At 33.8% G+C, this 15,627-nt stretch overlaps 1 protein-coding gene across 3 annotated transcripts in view; it reads left to right on the top strand.

Moving 5' to 3' along the window:
• Positions 1-15,627, top strand: part of TRPC4 (transient receptor potential cation channel subfamily C member 4) — a 233,384-nt gene that overhangs the window by 49,979 nt on the left and 167,778 nt on the right. For all 3 annotated transcript variants that reach the window (XM_019658677.1, XM_019658678.1, XM_019658676.1), the window contains exon 3: positions 3,935-4,339. In XM_019658677.1, the coding sequence (XP_019514222.1) occupies positions 3,962-4,339 (378 nt within the window). In that variant the 5' untranslated portion in view covers positions 3,935-3,961. The remainder of the gene's footprint in view (positions 1-3,934; positions 4,340-15,627) is intronic.

Raw genomic sequence — 15,627 nt, 5'->3', positions numbered from 1 at the left:
TATGTGTTATAAATGGGGCACGGAAATCAATATACCTGTTAAATTCTTTAATTTTGTGGGGGATACACCCCCACCCAATAGAAAGTTCATTCTAAAAGTGCAAGACCAAGAATAGGCTTTTATTTCCACACTTAAGGTCTTTGCTAAACTGAGTCCCCTCTTCATTTACTGAATTTCTATCTTGTAGCAATCCCACTGTTGCTGATAAGTGTGTCAGCTTAGGTACTCCATCAACCAATATACTATTGCATTCGTATATCACAGTTTTAAAATGTTAAACTTGATTTTTGTCCTTCTATTTGTATTTCTATGTCTCAGATAATCCAGTAGGACAAGCCTATGTGTTGAAAAATTATATAATCTCCCTTTCTTTTTAAAGGTTTTCACCATCAACATAGAGTTGTCCTCTCTATCCCCCCCTCTCTCTCTCTCTCTCTCTCTCTCTCTCTCTCTCTCTCTTGTTTTAATATTCCACTGTAAATATTTAAATTTTATTTATTTAAATTTTAAATATATTTAAAAATTATCTTCCCAATGTAAATTCTTATATTTTTTCAACTATATTCAAGAAATTGAAAGAGGACATTACAGTTAATAAAAGATCCTTCTCAGTACTAACTCTTTGATTCTTCTCACACATTCCTTCCTAAGTGTAGTTTACCTCACTTTATGGATGGAGAAACAGAATATCTAATGTAATGTCTCATTCCCAGTTCACATCTTAAATACAGTGTTGACTAGAATGCCTTTTTCTCAGTGTAGTATCACTCTTTTAAAAATGTACTTATGTAATTTACATTTGTGGCATTTAGTTATATGGATTAAATAAAATAGATTTTATTAATTATAATTCCTTATTATCTGTCCCTTCCCCTCCCCTAAGTTCTTCAGTACCTTCTGTATTGTCGCCCGGTCCCTTCATTGTCACCAACATCCTGCACTTTGAAAATGTGAAGTTCAATGCTATTTACTACCTAGTTCTGTATTTGATACTATCTTAATAAAGTAAATGAAATATAAAATAGAATACAATGTTTCCATCATCTAGGTTGATTCCTAACCTTGACTGAGTCACAATTCACATGAATTTCTGATGGTGTGTGTGTGTGTGTGTGTGTGTGTGTGTGTGTGTGTGTGTTCATACTTTCATTTTAATCCATATTTTGAGTAAGCTGCATTCAAATATTAGTCTTAAGCAAAAGCATTATTGGTAGGAAACCACAAAATCAATACTACAACGGGCATATTCATATATTTTTACAAGAGTCATGGGTAAGGACAAAATGAGGTAATAGAAAAGAATGTATACTGCTGAAATAGAAAGTAAATGCCAGCTAGTATCATTATGAAATATTTATATTGAAGTCCTGATAAAATTACAATCAGACGGCAACAGCATTGGTCTCACACACTCTTACTAATGCTGGCATGGAGTTGGAAAAGAAGTGCTGGGAAAGTGGTGACAACTGACACTCTAAGGCAAATATTTCAATGTTACCACAGATGCACAAATGGGCAGTCAGGATCAGAAAATTAGAATGAGATATGTAGTATCATAATCTTGATTTATTGACGTTTTAACTATACTAGAGGAATTTTAAGTTGTCCTTTTCATCCAATAATATATTGGGTTGTTGGAAAAGTCATGACGTATTTTTTCTATGTTTTTCATTGCAACAATGCGTCATGACTTTTCTGACAACCCAATAAATTCTATTTCCATTATTTTAGTGAGTTAAAACATCCCTGAAATACTAAAATTATAATCAGTCTTTAAGCATATAATTTGCACATCTAAAATGAACATAGTTGAACACCAGCATTACTCTTTATTTTCCTTTAAAAAGTTAATATTGCCATTTAAAGAACTCACAATACTTCCTGTCTGCAATTGTGCAAATAAGTTTATATCATGCAGTGTAAGTTGGTCATATTATACACCAAAAATACCAAGACTAATAAAATATGAAATATTTGAGAAAAAATTTTTGGATTATGGGATTTTCACTTTCTGCTTAGTCTGTGAAGGCACCTTGATAAAATAATCTAATATATCCTAAAGGAACAAATTATAAAATAAGAGTTTTGCATATTAGCTCCTGAATCTAGGTATTTGAGAAATCGTGATGAATAATCTGGATGTCAAAGGGTGAAACTTAACTGCTTGATAAAATTAAATTGAGGTAGCATATAAACAATGCATAATTTCCCAAACTGAAAACATTACATTAAATACAGTCACATTTGTTAATGCAACACATGTTTAACCTATGGTTAAAGCATTATTCATTTACTCATAAACAACTAGGTCTAAAAAGATCAGTTAAGGTGAATATACATGTTCAGGTACTTAGAATGCTCCATTCATGTTAATTTAATATGGCAAGTATGTGTAAATAAACATGAATTTAATATAAATGACATAGAATAATAAAATAATTCAGATCACAAATATGAAATCAAGAATAGCAATGAAATCAGGAACAGCAATAAAAAAATTATATTCAAACCATAATACATTGTTCTGTAAATTTGTATGACTAGGATGATACTAAATCAATGTAGCTTCCAGCAACTTTGTCCTTATTAATCTATTTTAAGGTGATCTTTTATTTACTTGAAATAATTTCCTTATCTTCAACTACATTTTTACAATAATGTCCAAATAATAGTATATTTTGTAATGAATGTATTCCTGTCTCATAGTTCATTGTTTCATGATCTAAAGGTAATAGAACTAAGAAAATAGCATGTTCATAATAAATTCTCTCTCTGTTTAATCCTTTCCTAAATCTTCCCTTTGGACATTGAATTGCCTTCTTGATCATTAATATCCTCATCTTGATCATTAATATCCTCAGTGCACTTTCTTTCCCCCTCAGTGAATTTACTGACAAAGAGAAAAAATAAAATTATGCTCATCAGGCTCAGTAAAAATTTTATTGACATTAATACCACTAATTCACTTTAGCTTTGATATCAATACTTATTAACATTAAGAATAGAATACATGACGAATGAAAAACATTTTCCCAAGACAGTGATATTCCATAGTCTCAACAGCATCTCCATGGTTAGCAAAATTTATAGTGAATGATATATTTAAATATCCTTGGTCCAGTTTTGGAACTTCAAAAATACTGTTTGTGACAACATGGATGGACCTAGAGGATATAATGCTAAGTGAAATAAGTCAGACTGAGAAAGACAAATATGTGATCTCACTTATATGTGGAATCTAAAAACAACATAAATGAACAAACAAAACAGAAACAGACTTATAGATACAGAGAACAAACTGATGGTTGCCAGAGGGGAGGAGTATTGGGGAGATGGGTGAAAAAGGTGAATAGATTAAGAGGTACAAATTGGTAGTTACAAAACAGTCACAGGGATGTAAAGTAAAGCATAGGGAATACAGTCAATAATAGTGCAACAACTATGTATAGTGATAGGTGGGTGCTACACTAATCGGGGATCATTGCATAAATTATATAAATATCTAACCACTGTACTGTACACCTGAAACTAATGACAAATAATAGTGAATGTCAACTGTAACTAAAAAAAGTAAATAATTAAAAAAAGATACAGCCTGTGATTTTTGAGATTTTCTGCTAAAAACTATTCATATATGTTTTGTAAATAATTTCCAAAAATCAATAGTTGCATCCTTTGACAAATGTCACTTTTTAAAGTAACTTTTTTAAATAACTTGCAAATACTAACCTTTTTTAGAATTCTTTTTGTTGTGTTTGTAGATAACTTAATAATTATTAAATCTATTTCCATTGTTTAAGGGAAAAAAACTCTTATTACCGAATAGTACTGGTATTGTTGTTATTGACATCATTGTGAGTTAAGCATGATGCATAATAATTAAAAAGTGTGCTAACACTAATCCTTGTTTTTTTGTTTTTGTTTGCACTTTCAGAGACAAAGAAATAGCATGGCATGAAACATGGCTCAGTTCTATTACAAAAGAAATGTTAATGCCCCCTACAGAGACCGCATCCCGCTAAGGATAGTTCGAGCAGAATCGGAACTCTCACCATCAGAGAAAGCCTACTTAAATGCTGTGGAAAAGGGAGATTATGCAAGCGTCAAGAAATCCCTAGAGGAAGCTGAAATTTATTTTAAAATCAATATTAATTGCATTGATCCTCTTGGAAGAACTGCTCTCCTCATTGCAATTGAAAATGAGAACTTGGAGCTCATTGAACTGCTGTTAAGCTTTAATGTGTATGTCGGCGACGCTCTATTACATGCGATCAGGAAAGAAGTCGTTGGAGCTGTCGAGCTGTTACTGAACCACAAAAAGCCTAGTGGAGAAAAACAGGTACATGTGATACTGTTTTTAATTTATTTTACTTATCGAAGGTTCCTATGGATGTTCGCATCCCCTTAAATGTTGAGAAATAGAAGCATTGAAATTAGCACTATTATGATAAAACTAAGCCTAAGTATAGTTTATATCTTCCAACAGTCACCACCTGCACCTCTTGCCCTGACAAATCAGACCTTTAGTGAGAACTAAAGCAAAACAAAGTAACCCATGTTAGTTTCTATTGGAAATATGTCTACATAACGTTCAACACATAAAGTGGTTTGGGACTTACTGTGTATATGTCTTTCATTTTCTAACATTCTACAGTAGTAGGTTGAATTCTTTTGTTATTTTCCTGTTTAAGCTGCCTACTTGTTTTGAGATGCTGCATTCTACAAAATTGAATTACATCATCTAATTCTGATATTTTTCTTTAGCAAACTCTAGTGGATTCTTTTAAATTGAGACTTAAATTTCAAAAAAAATTATTAGAAAATAACTGAACTCTGACGGTAGACTTAATATGAAATTTATTAATGGCAAAGTATAAGCTATATCTTAATGTCATCAGTAGAAAATAAACAGAAATGACACACAATGTGGTTTTTTCCCCTGTTATCTCCCTGTTTTTACCACTAAGGAAGTGGAGACATCAGAAACAGACAGAAATGAACAAGGAATCTGTTTTTGTCTGTCTAGATCTTTCCCTTTGTTACTGATTTGTATCTAAACTGTCTATTTGATCCTTTTTCCTTTCACACTGAACTCTTCACTTCCCTGCATCAAGTCTAATTGACTAATCGCAAAGACATTGAATGTACTGTGGCTCAAAATTTATCTTTTAAAGTAAAATCTTAGGAACTATGTGTTATTACAGCTCAAGCAATTTCTGCCCACTTTGATAATGTGCTAATTTCTATCTCTGCAAATGACAGACTGTTAGATGTTACATTCTTTTAAAACAAACTCTGCTGTAGCTGCTGTTGTCTTTGCTCTACTGGAGGACTTTTATCAGAATCCTTGCCATTATTAGAAGAAATTAGTGGCTGGGTGTCTCCTGAAAAGCTCTCCCTATGTTCTCAGAAGTCTATGTTCTCTGGCCCATTCTTATGTTACACCCCCATTTACCTTCTTCCCCTTACCTGAATCGAAACTTTGATAAAACAACACTCCACGATGACAATACTTTCCTGTTCGTTGCTTTCCTGACTTTTTGTTGTTTGTTTCATATCCAGGTGTCTGTGTGTTGCCTTCCTATCATAGATAGAAAAATTTGCTTGTTTTGTCTACCCTTTCAAACTCGTACAAACTTTGACAGGGGTAGACAGGTAATGGTAATATCTAACAACAGATGTAATGTTATATCCCAATTTTGCACCACTGCGGGAGTGCAGGACACTTAGACAGGAGTGACCAGGAGTCTGTTTTTATCTGTGTAAGTTCAAGTGCTACTTCCTCAGTCATCTTGTGATTTTGAAATTTCTTTCACAATTATTCCCCTAAAGAATTTATATTTTCTAATAACAGTGATCTTATATTGTATATCCTCTTGTTTTATGTGTATATAGGCAACCGTAACACAGATGTTGTGACTGTGGTCTAAATCATTTTAGACTGCAAGTCTATAGAAGAAAATTGCTGTCAAATGTGTTTTTCACATCTATTACTAAATAACCTTCTTAGTTCTATTTTCTAGAGAACATTGGCCACATATTTCAATGTCTCTTTAGTCAATGACATTTGTGCTGGCTAGAGTAATTTGGTGTCTGGAGAAGATATCTGCTATTATGAGTGTTTGTTGGAAGGCATTCAACTTTTGAGCTAAACTCTTGTCTCGCAAGTAGGTCCTGGCTCCTTAGAGTCTCTTGATCTGAACCCTGATTATTAATAAAAGGCAGTAAAGGTTTGCAATCTGCCAAGAGTCTGAAATATTCCAGGTCATGTGTTTCTGGAAGATTTCTCTTGTATCAGTTTTCTGGCCAAGAATTTTTCCTTTCTATTTGTATGTTCTAGAATTCCTCTTCAGCGAAGGCAGTGAGAATAAACAAAAATTATATCTTTTTTTTAGAACTTTAGAATTTTGAAAGAGCCAATTCAGTCTACCTCTGAGACCCTGGTATTTTGTACAATGAAAGTGGGGTTGTTACAACATGAAATGTGTATAGGATATAGCACACAAAAGGTATCTTCTGGGCTTGGGGGATATAGCCAAACCCCCAGTAGACCTTTGTTTATCTGTGATTTACTTAGATAATACAGCTCCTAGGTACAGCTAAATCTTCTGGAATAGGTTTCCATAAATCAGTGTGTTGTCGGTAGCAAATATGTTCTAGACAGGAATTTTTTTCTCTCATAAATTGTAATTCCTTAGATGATTCTTATAATCATTTAAAGTCATTTTGGATAGTATTATAATTTGCCTAATTTTCAGTCTCATGGGTATCCCCTAAAAACTCTGGGACATATTGCCATTAATTTTGTTGACTTCATGAAACCAAGTGTTGAAACCTGAAACAATAATATCCAAGTGGACAAAATAAACATAACTTGTCTTAAAGTGAATCAAGAAAGAGAATCTCATATAAAAGCCATACAAATTTGATTATTAGAACACTTGCTTAGAACTTAAAATGTGACAAATGTAGATTAGAATGCATATTCTTTTTTTACAAATTTTTCAAGTATTAATTTCTTTCCCTGGAAAAAGGTACTGTGTTTGAAGGCATCCTGAAATCATATGGGCTTTGAGATTTCAGATTGGTTGATGTACTCATCCAGCACATTCACCAGGGGACAACCTAGGATATTTACTATGCCAGGCCCTGGGGTGGGCACTGAGGAGGGGACATTGTTCCTGTTCTCTAGAGTCTGAAGGTCTAGTTGTGAGGAGAGACAGAAAAAAATAGCATGGGACTATGAATAAAGGTGATCACAACTGAAAAAAATGAAAGAAATACATCTGCAGGTAATTCTGAATTTAAATGGACTGGATTTGGTAAATAAAAAAAACATTACAGGGTAGAGGGCACGAGAGAGCCCGAGAAGGATTTGAAGAAAAAGGAAGAAGAGTATTTCAGGATTTGTACCTGGGAAAAATTAACTCCATTAGCTGAGATAGATGCTATGAGAAAGGTTGATGAGACCTGATTGGATATACTCAGTTTTTGTTTGTTGAAACTGACATCTAGGAGGTAATTAGAAATTCTGGACTTAAGAAAGGGATCTGGGATTGATATATAAATGACAGTGAGGACAATGAAGCAAATAAAATAATTTATCTTCCTATCACTCTGACATTTTCTCTTCTTGCCCTTATATATTGTTTAAGTGTTTGTGATTGTTAGTATATTAAAAGATTTTTTTTCTCAATGCAGCATTTAATAAAGATATTTAAATTTTGCCAGTTGGGTATTGATCATTAAATATTTCCTTCCATATTTAACATAGACCTTCATAAATCAGGGTATTAACTTGATAGTAAAAATAGTGTTTTATTTTTACTATCAAAAAAGTAGAAAGATAAATAGTTAAATTTTTTCATGTAGTAAATAGAATAGAGAACGTGTGGTTCTTTGCACCAGCAGGAAAATAGAACATTACGTATTTTTACTGGGACTGCTGCAGTGCTAGAATCATTATGCTGACATTCTTTGATGATTTTATTGAACTTTTCTTTAAGCTTTGCATTCCTTGTTTCTCTGTAGGAAATAACTGAGAGTGACTTATTATCCCCTTTTTCAGTCAATTGATTGGGTACATGATTTTTAATTATTCCAGCAGAACTTTCTCTTTGAGGTCTTCTAAGCCAGATCCAATTTCAATTTTAGCTACTTTAATAAATGTTTATCAGAAATGGAACTTTCTTTTCCATTTTTCACATAGTAATTCTCAGTCTTCACTATCATGAGAATGACGGGAGGGCTTGTTAAACCACAAGTTGCTCTATTTCACCTCAAGGGTCTCTGACACAGCAGGTCGGGAATGGGACCTAGAACTTGTAATTCTAACAAGTACCCAGGTGATACTACTGCTGCTGTTGGAGACAATACTGAGAACAGCTGCCTTAGAGGATTTTGAAAGTTATAGGATATGTATAGTTGTAAATTTTATGTTAGGTGTGTTGGACTATACTATGCTAACCTGGCTTTTAAAAGATTTCAATTAATTCTCTTAAATGCTAATGATTAAATGGTACTTAATATATGAGAGTTTCCCAATTCCACTAATATATTTATATTATATAAATATAATATATTATATTTTTCCCTTTTTTGGAAATTAAAGGAATAATATAAAATGAAAAGAGTTGACAGAAAGATGTGGATACAAATCCTGTTTTATAATCTCAGGTAAATAATTTAGTCTTTTGAGCCTTGACTTTCTCATAAATAAGAGGGGTATTATAGTCCCTACTCACCAGGTAGATTCAAGATTAAATAGTTAACACACTACAGTGCCTAGCATCAAGAAAGCTCAGTATATGTAAGTCCCCCCACCCCCCTATCTTGATTCAATTTGAGCATTCTACACTTACTAATTTTAATTTAATTAAAAATGCATATGTGCATTGATAAGGCTAAACATTCTTCAAAACAAATGCATTGTGATGTGTTAGTGCTATGTTGAAGAATGAGTTTGCATTAAAATAAGAGATAGTGAAATTAATCTTTCAAATGTGAGCTTTGGTAGAAAGCTTTTTAGGGGTTATATTTATTAAGTCCCTCCAACCCATTGTAAATCTTGTGATTAAAGCTCAAATAATAACATAATGTCTTAGTAAGCAACATATCAATTGAATTTCTTTAATTATAATACTTTGAAAAATTAATCATTAAGAAATAATGAGTTATTTAATAATTTTAATTAATTGAATAGATAAGGTGTTAATATAATTGGGAATATTACAAAATACATATTATGATTAGAATGTCTTGTTACTCTTTTCAAAATGCCCTTTTCTTTCAGCCTGCTATATTTGCTTATTCTCTGATTAGAGGCAAAAAGAGTAAAATTTAATTGCTTTAACATCTAAAACACAAGAAAATGAGGATTTATGAAGTATAGAATTTTAAATGTTGTTTACCAAGTATCAATTTTTCAAGTATTTAGAAGGAAAGAGTGCTCTCATTTTCATTACTACATTTATTCTTTATTCAATAATTTTCTGGATCAATTAACTTCTAGATATGTCACTGCTCCAAGTCACTATTGTTTGAATCATGTATTCGAAACACTTAACAATAATTCCAAACTGTGAATTTTAAGCCGACATAGAATGTAGCCTTCTGAGAGAATGTTCACACCCACGCAAAAGGAGGGGGTGGTTTCTGGTAAGAGAAATTCATAGTTGCTAATCTATCAACTGGATGCATAACCTCTTTTCCCTTAAATGAGAGCTTGATGGGTGAATGGAGTGGGTTTAACTTTTCACTATCCTCACCCCCTCACATGTGTAACCTAATTGTAACATTCCTTCTTAGTTTCTGGAATCCAGTGAAAGTATATAGATTTGTTTGAATTGGAGAAACAGGCTTAAGTGTTAAGCAACACTAGTAACATCAAATAAATGTAAAATTAAAAAAATATAATATAATGAATAAGTATAAATTAGAAATAATTATTTTGAAATTTATTTAGACTTTATATTATGCATGTTTCCCACTGTCCAATATATTAGACAATCCTCAATTAACAGTATTTTGGAATAATTTTCCTCAAAAAACAATACATAATTTGAAAAAAAAATGGTTGATGTGCATTGTAAATTTCTATTACATTCTACCATAGCAAATGTAGTACAAGGGATAATAATAAAAATTGTTAACAATAATTGAGCATTACAATGTACCAGACCTCTTGAGACCATTCTACATTGATATCTCATTTTAACCTCATAGAAACCTTTGTGGTAAGTTCTTTCGTTATTGCCATTTTATGAAGAGAAGTTAACTTGCCCAAAGCCATCATCCATAACTAAAGACTTAACCTGCTTTTCTCTCCTCTGGCAACTCATGTAGACTCTGCTAATTAATTGCAGAGTTCATTTTTGTTGACCTTAAAAGCAGCCTTAGAATATTGTTCATCATTTGTCAAAGCTGTCACTATAAATAATAGGAGTTCACTGAAGAATACATGCATGAGTACATAAGTAGGGAATACAACAAATCTTTTTTATTTTGATTACCCAGTATGTATTTTTACATTTATTTAATCAATTCCTCCCAGTTACTCTAACCATTAAGATAAGGAAACTGAATAAATTGCCCCAGGGAGAGTTGAGCATAAGTCCTCTGTTTTCATGACCTTTGCCAAACTTCCGGTTACTTTGGGCATCAGATGTTCAGCAATCTCAGCACTTCAGAACATGCTGTAATCAAGGAATAAAACTTGGTCCTGGAGCAACACAGAAAGGTCTCTGCATGTCCTTGACTCTATAGGAACATCCTGAAATTCTTGCAGACAGAGGCTCCTGGCCACATCTTAAGTGATTTAAATTTGATGATTTAACAAAACTGGTTATCCAGTTTTCTTGGTTCCTCCTAGATGGTAGTAGGAAGGGATTGGTAGTGAGAAGGATAGACTGCTAGCACAGTGAGAAACTGCTAGGAAGAGGGAGGTGAGTAGAACACAAGAACAAAGAGAGCAGAAGATTACAGGTCAAGCAATGCACATTCATTGTTATCCTTTGGTTGGACCTGACCAAGTTAGTTGGTTCTGAACTGAGACCTGGTGGCTGAGACTCTAGGAACAGACCCTGCTTCTCAGGCTGGAGGAGGTTATTTTGCAGACAACACAAATCTTTTTCTTTAGTTATGTGTGAGATAAATTATGAAATCCTGATGGAATTAAATATCCATCCTCTTTGCTGTACATCTCTTCATACCTCTTGGAATACACACAGACTCATATATATGCACACATTTGTTTGTATCTTACTATATATGCATTTACACAGGCATAGACTTCATTTATAGTAAAGCCTCAATTATGCATTCTTTTCCATGTCCACCCTTCAACATTTATTTATTGGGGTGGTCCTTCCTGGCCTTGGATATCTTTACCTCTCATTCTTAGGTTATAGACATAGTAGCCCAACTCAGTGTTCTTTTTTTCCCTCAGTATGCTAACTGTGTGTGTGTGTGTGTGTGTGTGTGTGTGTGTGTGTGTGTGTGAGAGAGAGAGAGAGAGAGAGAGAGAGAGAGAGAGAGGGAGAGAGATTTAGGGAGGGGAGACATGGGAGAGAGGAGTTTAAAGTAAAGCATGCTAGTCATATGTTGAGCATGAAGTTACCAACTACTGTGGGAGCCTTCTGGGTGGCAGTGGTCGCATTAAAGCACCCATGCTTGATTTGAGGTAACTGGGTAGGCGATGATCTCTCACTTCCCTCTGGGGGATGGAATCATAGGTAACTCCCATTCCATCTTCACTTTTCTACAATGAAATCCCCCTCAACGAATATATCAACTCGCCAATGGTTCCATATTTTGTATTATTGAAATAGGTCAGAGACTTCTATATGAGGAGTTCAAGAGTTTTGAACCCTAGAATCTTTCATTTACTGCAACTGGTACCTGCAGAAACTTCAAAGTTAACATCCTGTTACTTATACACAAAGCAGCTCTCATCTCTTCAATAAATATTAGTTTCCTTTTCTTCTCCTATATATACCCAACAGAGTTCCTAATGCATGGCAGGTGTTCGATAACTGCTGGCTAAATTTAATAAAAGGGTCTAGAGATCTCATAAATTCTTGCTGAGGTCTATCAGTAATTTTTCTCTTATGTTATAAAATGAATCTTACTTACCCAAACTTACTTTTTCTTTATATCTGCCTTCTTTCTAAACACACACACACATTCATACGCACACACGCACACATGTTTTGTACATGTACACACATCCCTTCATAATAAAAGTAATGAAAAATTGGAGCGAGCCGAGCACGTTGGTTAAGAGTTGGCTTGGGATGCCAGCTCTGTGTAGCAGGGCCCTGGTTCAGATCCCACATGAGGGCCAGTGATACTGCCCTCTATAGCTAAGATGGTGAACAACAGCTCAACCTGGAGTTGGGCTGCCGGGAGTTGCCAGCGATGCAGTAGGATGCAGCCCCTGCTGCAGTGGGGCTGCCATGAGCTACTGTGAGTGGCCTGCAGCCAGTGTGAGCAGCCGGCAGCCGGTATGAGCTGCCAAGATCCACAGCGAGCGGCCGTCCAGAGGCCACTGACTGATCTCCCTCACCCGGGAAGAGTGCAGTGATGGTACTAACATGCGCCAGTGAAGCAACATCCTCCACAACTAGACTGAAGAACAAAAGGACAGCAACTTGTCTGTTCCCCTTCCCTGATTCCCCCTACGCTGTTCCCCTGGTACAATCATACATATAGAAACACAGTATTATTTTTCATGTAGAATCTTTGCTTCTGCTTGCTACTTTCCAACTCCACTGCAGCAGAGAAGCAAAAACAAGTCAAGATGGAGAGACAGAAAGGAAAGCTAGGGGAATGGATTGGGTGAGCAATTTTGCTATAAAGGAATCATGTGTTTCCTCATTTCTTATCCTTATTATCTTTACAATTTTCTTAGCTGACTACTGTGACCAAAATATTGTTAAAACATGATCACAAAGGAGCCCTTGACCTCAAAGAATCTGATCTAGCAATAAATTGCAGCTTTAAGACAAATCAAGGTAATAACATATAATAAGCATCCTCATTTGTTTTATTTTCTATACAATATTGATTTTCCAATTGTATTTACATCTATATTTTTGTGGGAGTCTGTATAGTACTTAAGGTCTGAGAAATATTCATATTAGATTAAGCAGGGCACAAAATTTGAAGAAACTCAATATCAATAAAAGAAGAAAGAGACCAGTACTATCGTGTTTCTATGAAAATGGTAAAAGTGTATAAAAATAGCATTCAGTGTATCTGGGAAAATACGTTTGTATATTGGATGATTTTTTTGTGTGTACAATAATATGATGTATACTCTTCACTCTAAATGGAATCAATGTGAAATTGCTTTGCACGCATATAACTATTAGCATTATCAATGGAATGCTTAAAATTAAAAAAATCACTTGATAAGTTAAATATACATTACATATTGCTAATTCCTGCTTCCCCTGCAGACTTTATCCTAGAGTATCAGAACTCATTATTCTTTATCATCTGAGGAGTTTTGATTCTTTGCTTGACCTTAAATTGTCAGTCTTAGGAAAGTACAATTCAAGTGTACTCTATTTTAGTGCTTTTTAGCCTAAATGTAATGCCTGACTTACAGGTAGTGTTTATTAAGTCTTATCTTCTAGAAGCACATGTTTTGAATGAACTTTATGTCATTATACCATTTTCTGCTTAACCATGAACTATGCTGCCTGTTTTGCTCAATCTCAATTAAAAAGCAAAAATTGAATGTGTAACTTTGAAATCAGAGAGAATTAAGGAGCATTTTGACATCACCTTCACCACCCCTCCACTTCCAAACACACACTGACTCCTAGAACCATCACCTTATACAGATAAGAGGAAAGTGAAGCTTAGAGAGTTCAGAAAACTTGCCTGAGACTACTGAGGTCATTTGTTCTTGAGCTGGCCTTAAAATTCAGTTTTTGTCTAGAATCAAATAGAAATATTTGTCATAAACATCACTTTAGTTACAGCCTGAAATATTTTGTGGAACAAGGAAAAAAATATAAATGTAAAATTTTAAGGCTTAGTTTCACATAAGAGGAAATGTTTCGTGGTATAAAAGGATCAGGTTTGTAATCAGACAGATATGAAGCCAAGCCCCAGTTCTACTCAATACTACTTTCCTGACCCAATGGTGTTATTTAACTTGAAACAGAACAAGAGTATATGGTACCTCACACAATTATTGTAATTAGAAATTTGAAATATTTCATATAAGGTGCCTAGGGTATTTATATCTGATTTAGTATTGTTATTATTAGCATCATTATCATCATTCATTTAAGAATCAAGTATGATAATTTGATCTATTGGGTTGTCGGAAAAGTCATGACGCATTTTTGCAACAAAAAGACATAGAAAAAATATGTCATGACTTTTTCGACAACCCAATATGTCTAAAGATTCACATTTGTGTATGTTTCTATGTTATGATTAGGTTTCACATATGCTGATGAAGACCACAGGAGACACATTTGTTGAATTCTGGTGATGAAAACTCTGAGGAAAATCTTCTAGATACCCAAATAGTGGTTGGGAGGGTTGTGAATCTATGAGAGGTTGAATGGAGTCAGGAAGCTTGACCATTTTTACCTCAGAGATGTCTAAAAGCCAGGAGACTGGAAATGGACCAGGCTTCTAAGTCTACAGTGAAGTCTAAATCAGTATAATCTAAGCATGTTATTAATTGCCAAATAAGATGTAGTTTCACTTTGAATAAAGAGAAAGAAAAGGAAAAATTATGATAAAAGAAAATGATTGAAGATGATCTCTAGAAAAATAAACACATTCCCACAGGGATATTTTAGGGGTTATGTTTTCAGAAGAGACAGGGTATTAAAATTCAACATTGTCAGAATAAATGCAGGATGTCTGCTCACCTAAGTCACACTGTCTCTTTTAATAGATGAGGTAAAGCAGATCAAGTTTGTTTGGACCAAACTTAAAGAAAAGACTGCTACCTGATGAATATTTGATGCCTTAAAAAAATTCATGTATTAGTTTTAAACATCTGGTATGAACTTAAAAACAATAGCCATATACTTTATTTTTTCTTTATTTTTCAGTAGATTTTAGTTTTTGTACTCTGCACTATTAGCAGAGGTTTTGTTAAGGCCCCATAAAGTCACAAGTTTTGTTGAAATTTTTCCATTATTACATTTTTTTTAACTGATAGAAATACATCTTTTATAGGTCACCTAATTCAGATTAAAAGTTACCCAAAAAAAGCAAACAAAATTTATGAACCACCATGCTCTATACTTTTTTGGGTTTCTTCTTTGTTTAGTTGTATAGCAAAATGATAAAAATTATATTTTAGGATTACTATAATGCTAATACATTCCATTTATTACAATTCTGATCGGAAAAGCAAAGAGCAGGGGAAAATCATTTTTCATTCTATAGCTAGTGCAGTAGTGGGAGTTTGTTTGGATTTTCCCTGGGACTTTATCTAGAGCAGGAGAGATGATGAATTAATCCCTAATGTTTTCTTCTAGTAAAATGCTGCCCCTCCACCTATCCTGCTATATATTTTAAATCTCTTAGCTGGTTGCTACAGAACTTATAAATTACTGAACTATTTTTTTTTCTTCCCCACCCCGCCCC

This window comes from Hipposideros armiger, unplaced genomic scaffold, assembly GCF_001890085.2.
Source record: "Hipposideros armiger isolate ML-2016 unplaced genomic scaffold, ASM189008v1 scaffold_287, whole genome shotgun sequence".
NCBI classification, from domain to species: Eukaryota; Metazoa; Chordata; class Mammalia; order Chiroptera; family Hipposideridae; genus Hipposideros; species Hipposideros armiger.
This window is presented reverse-complemented; position numbering and strand designations above follow the sequence as displayed.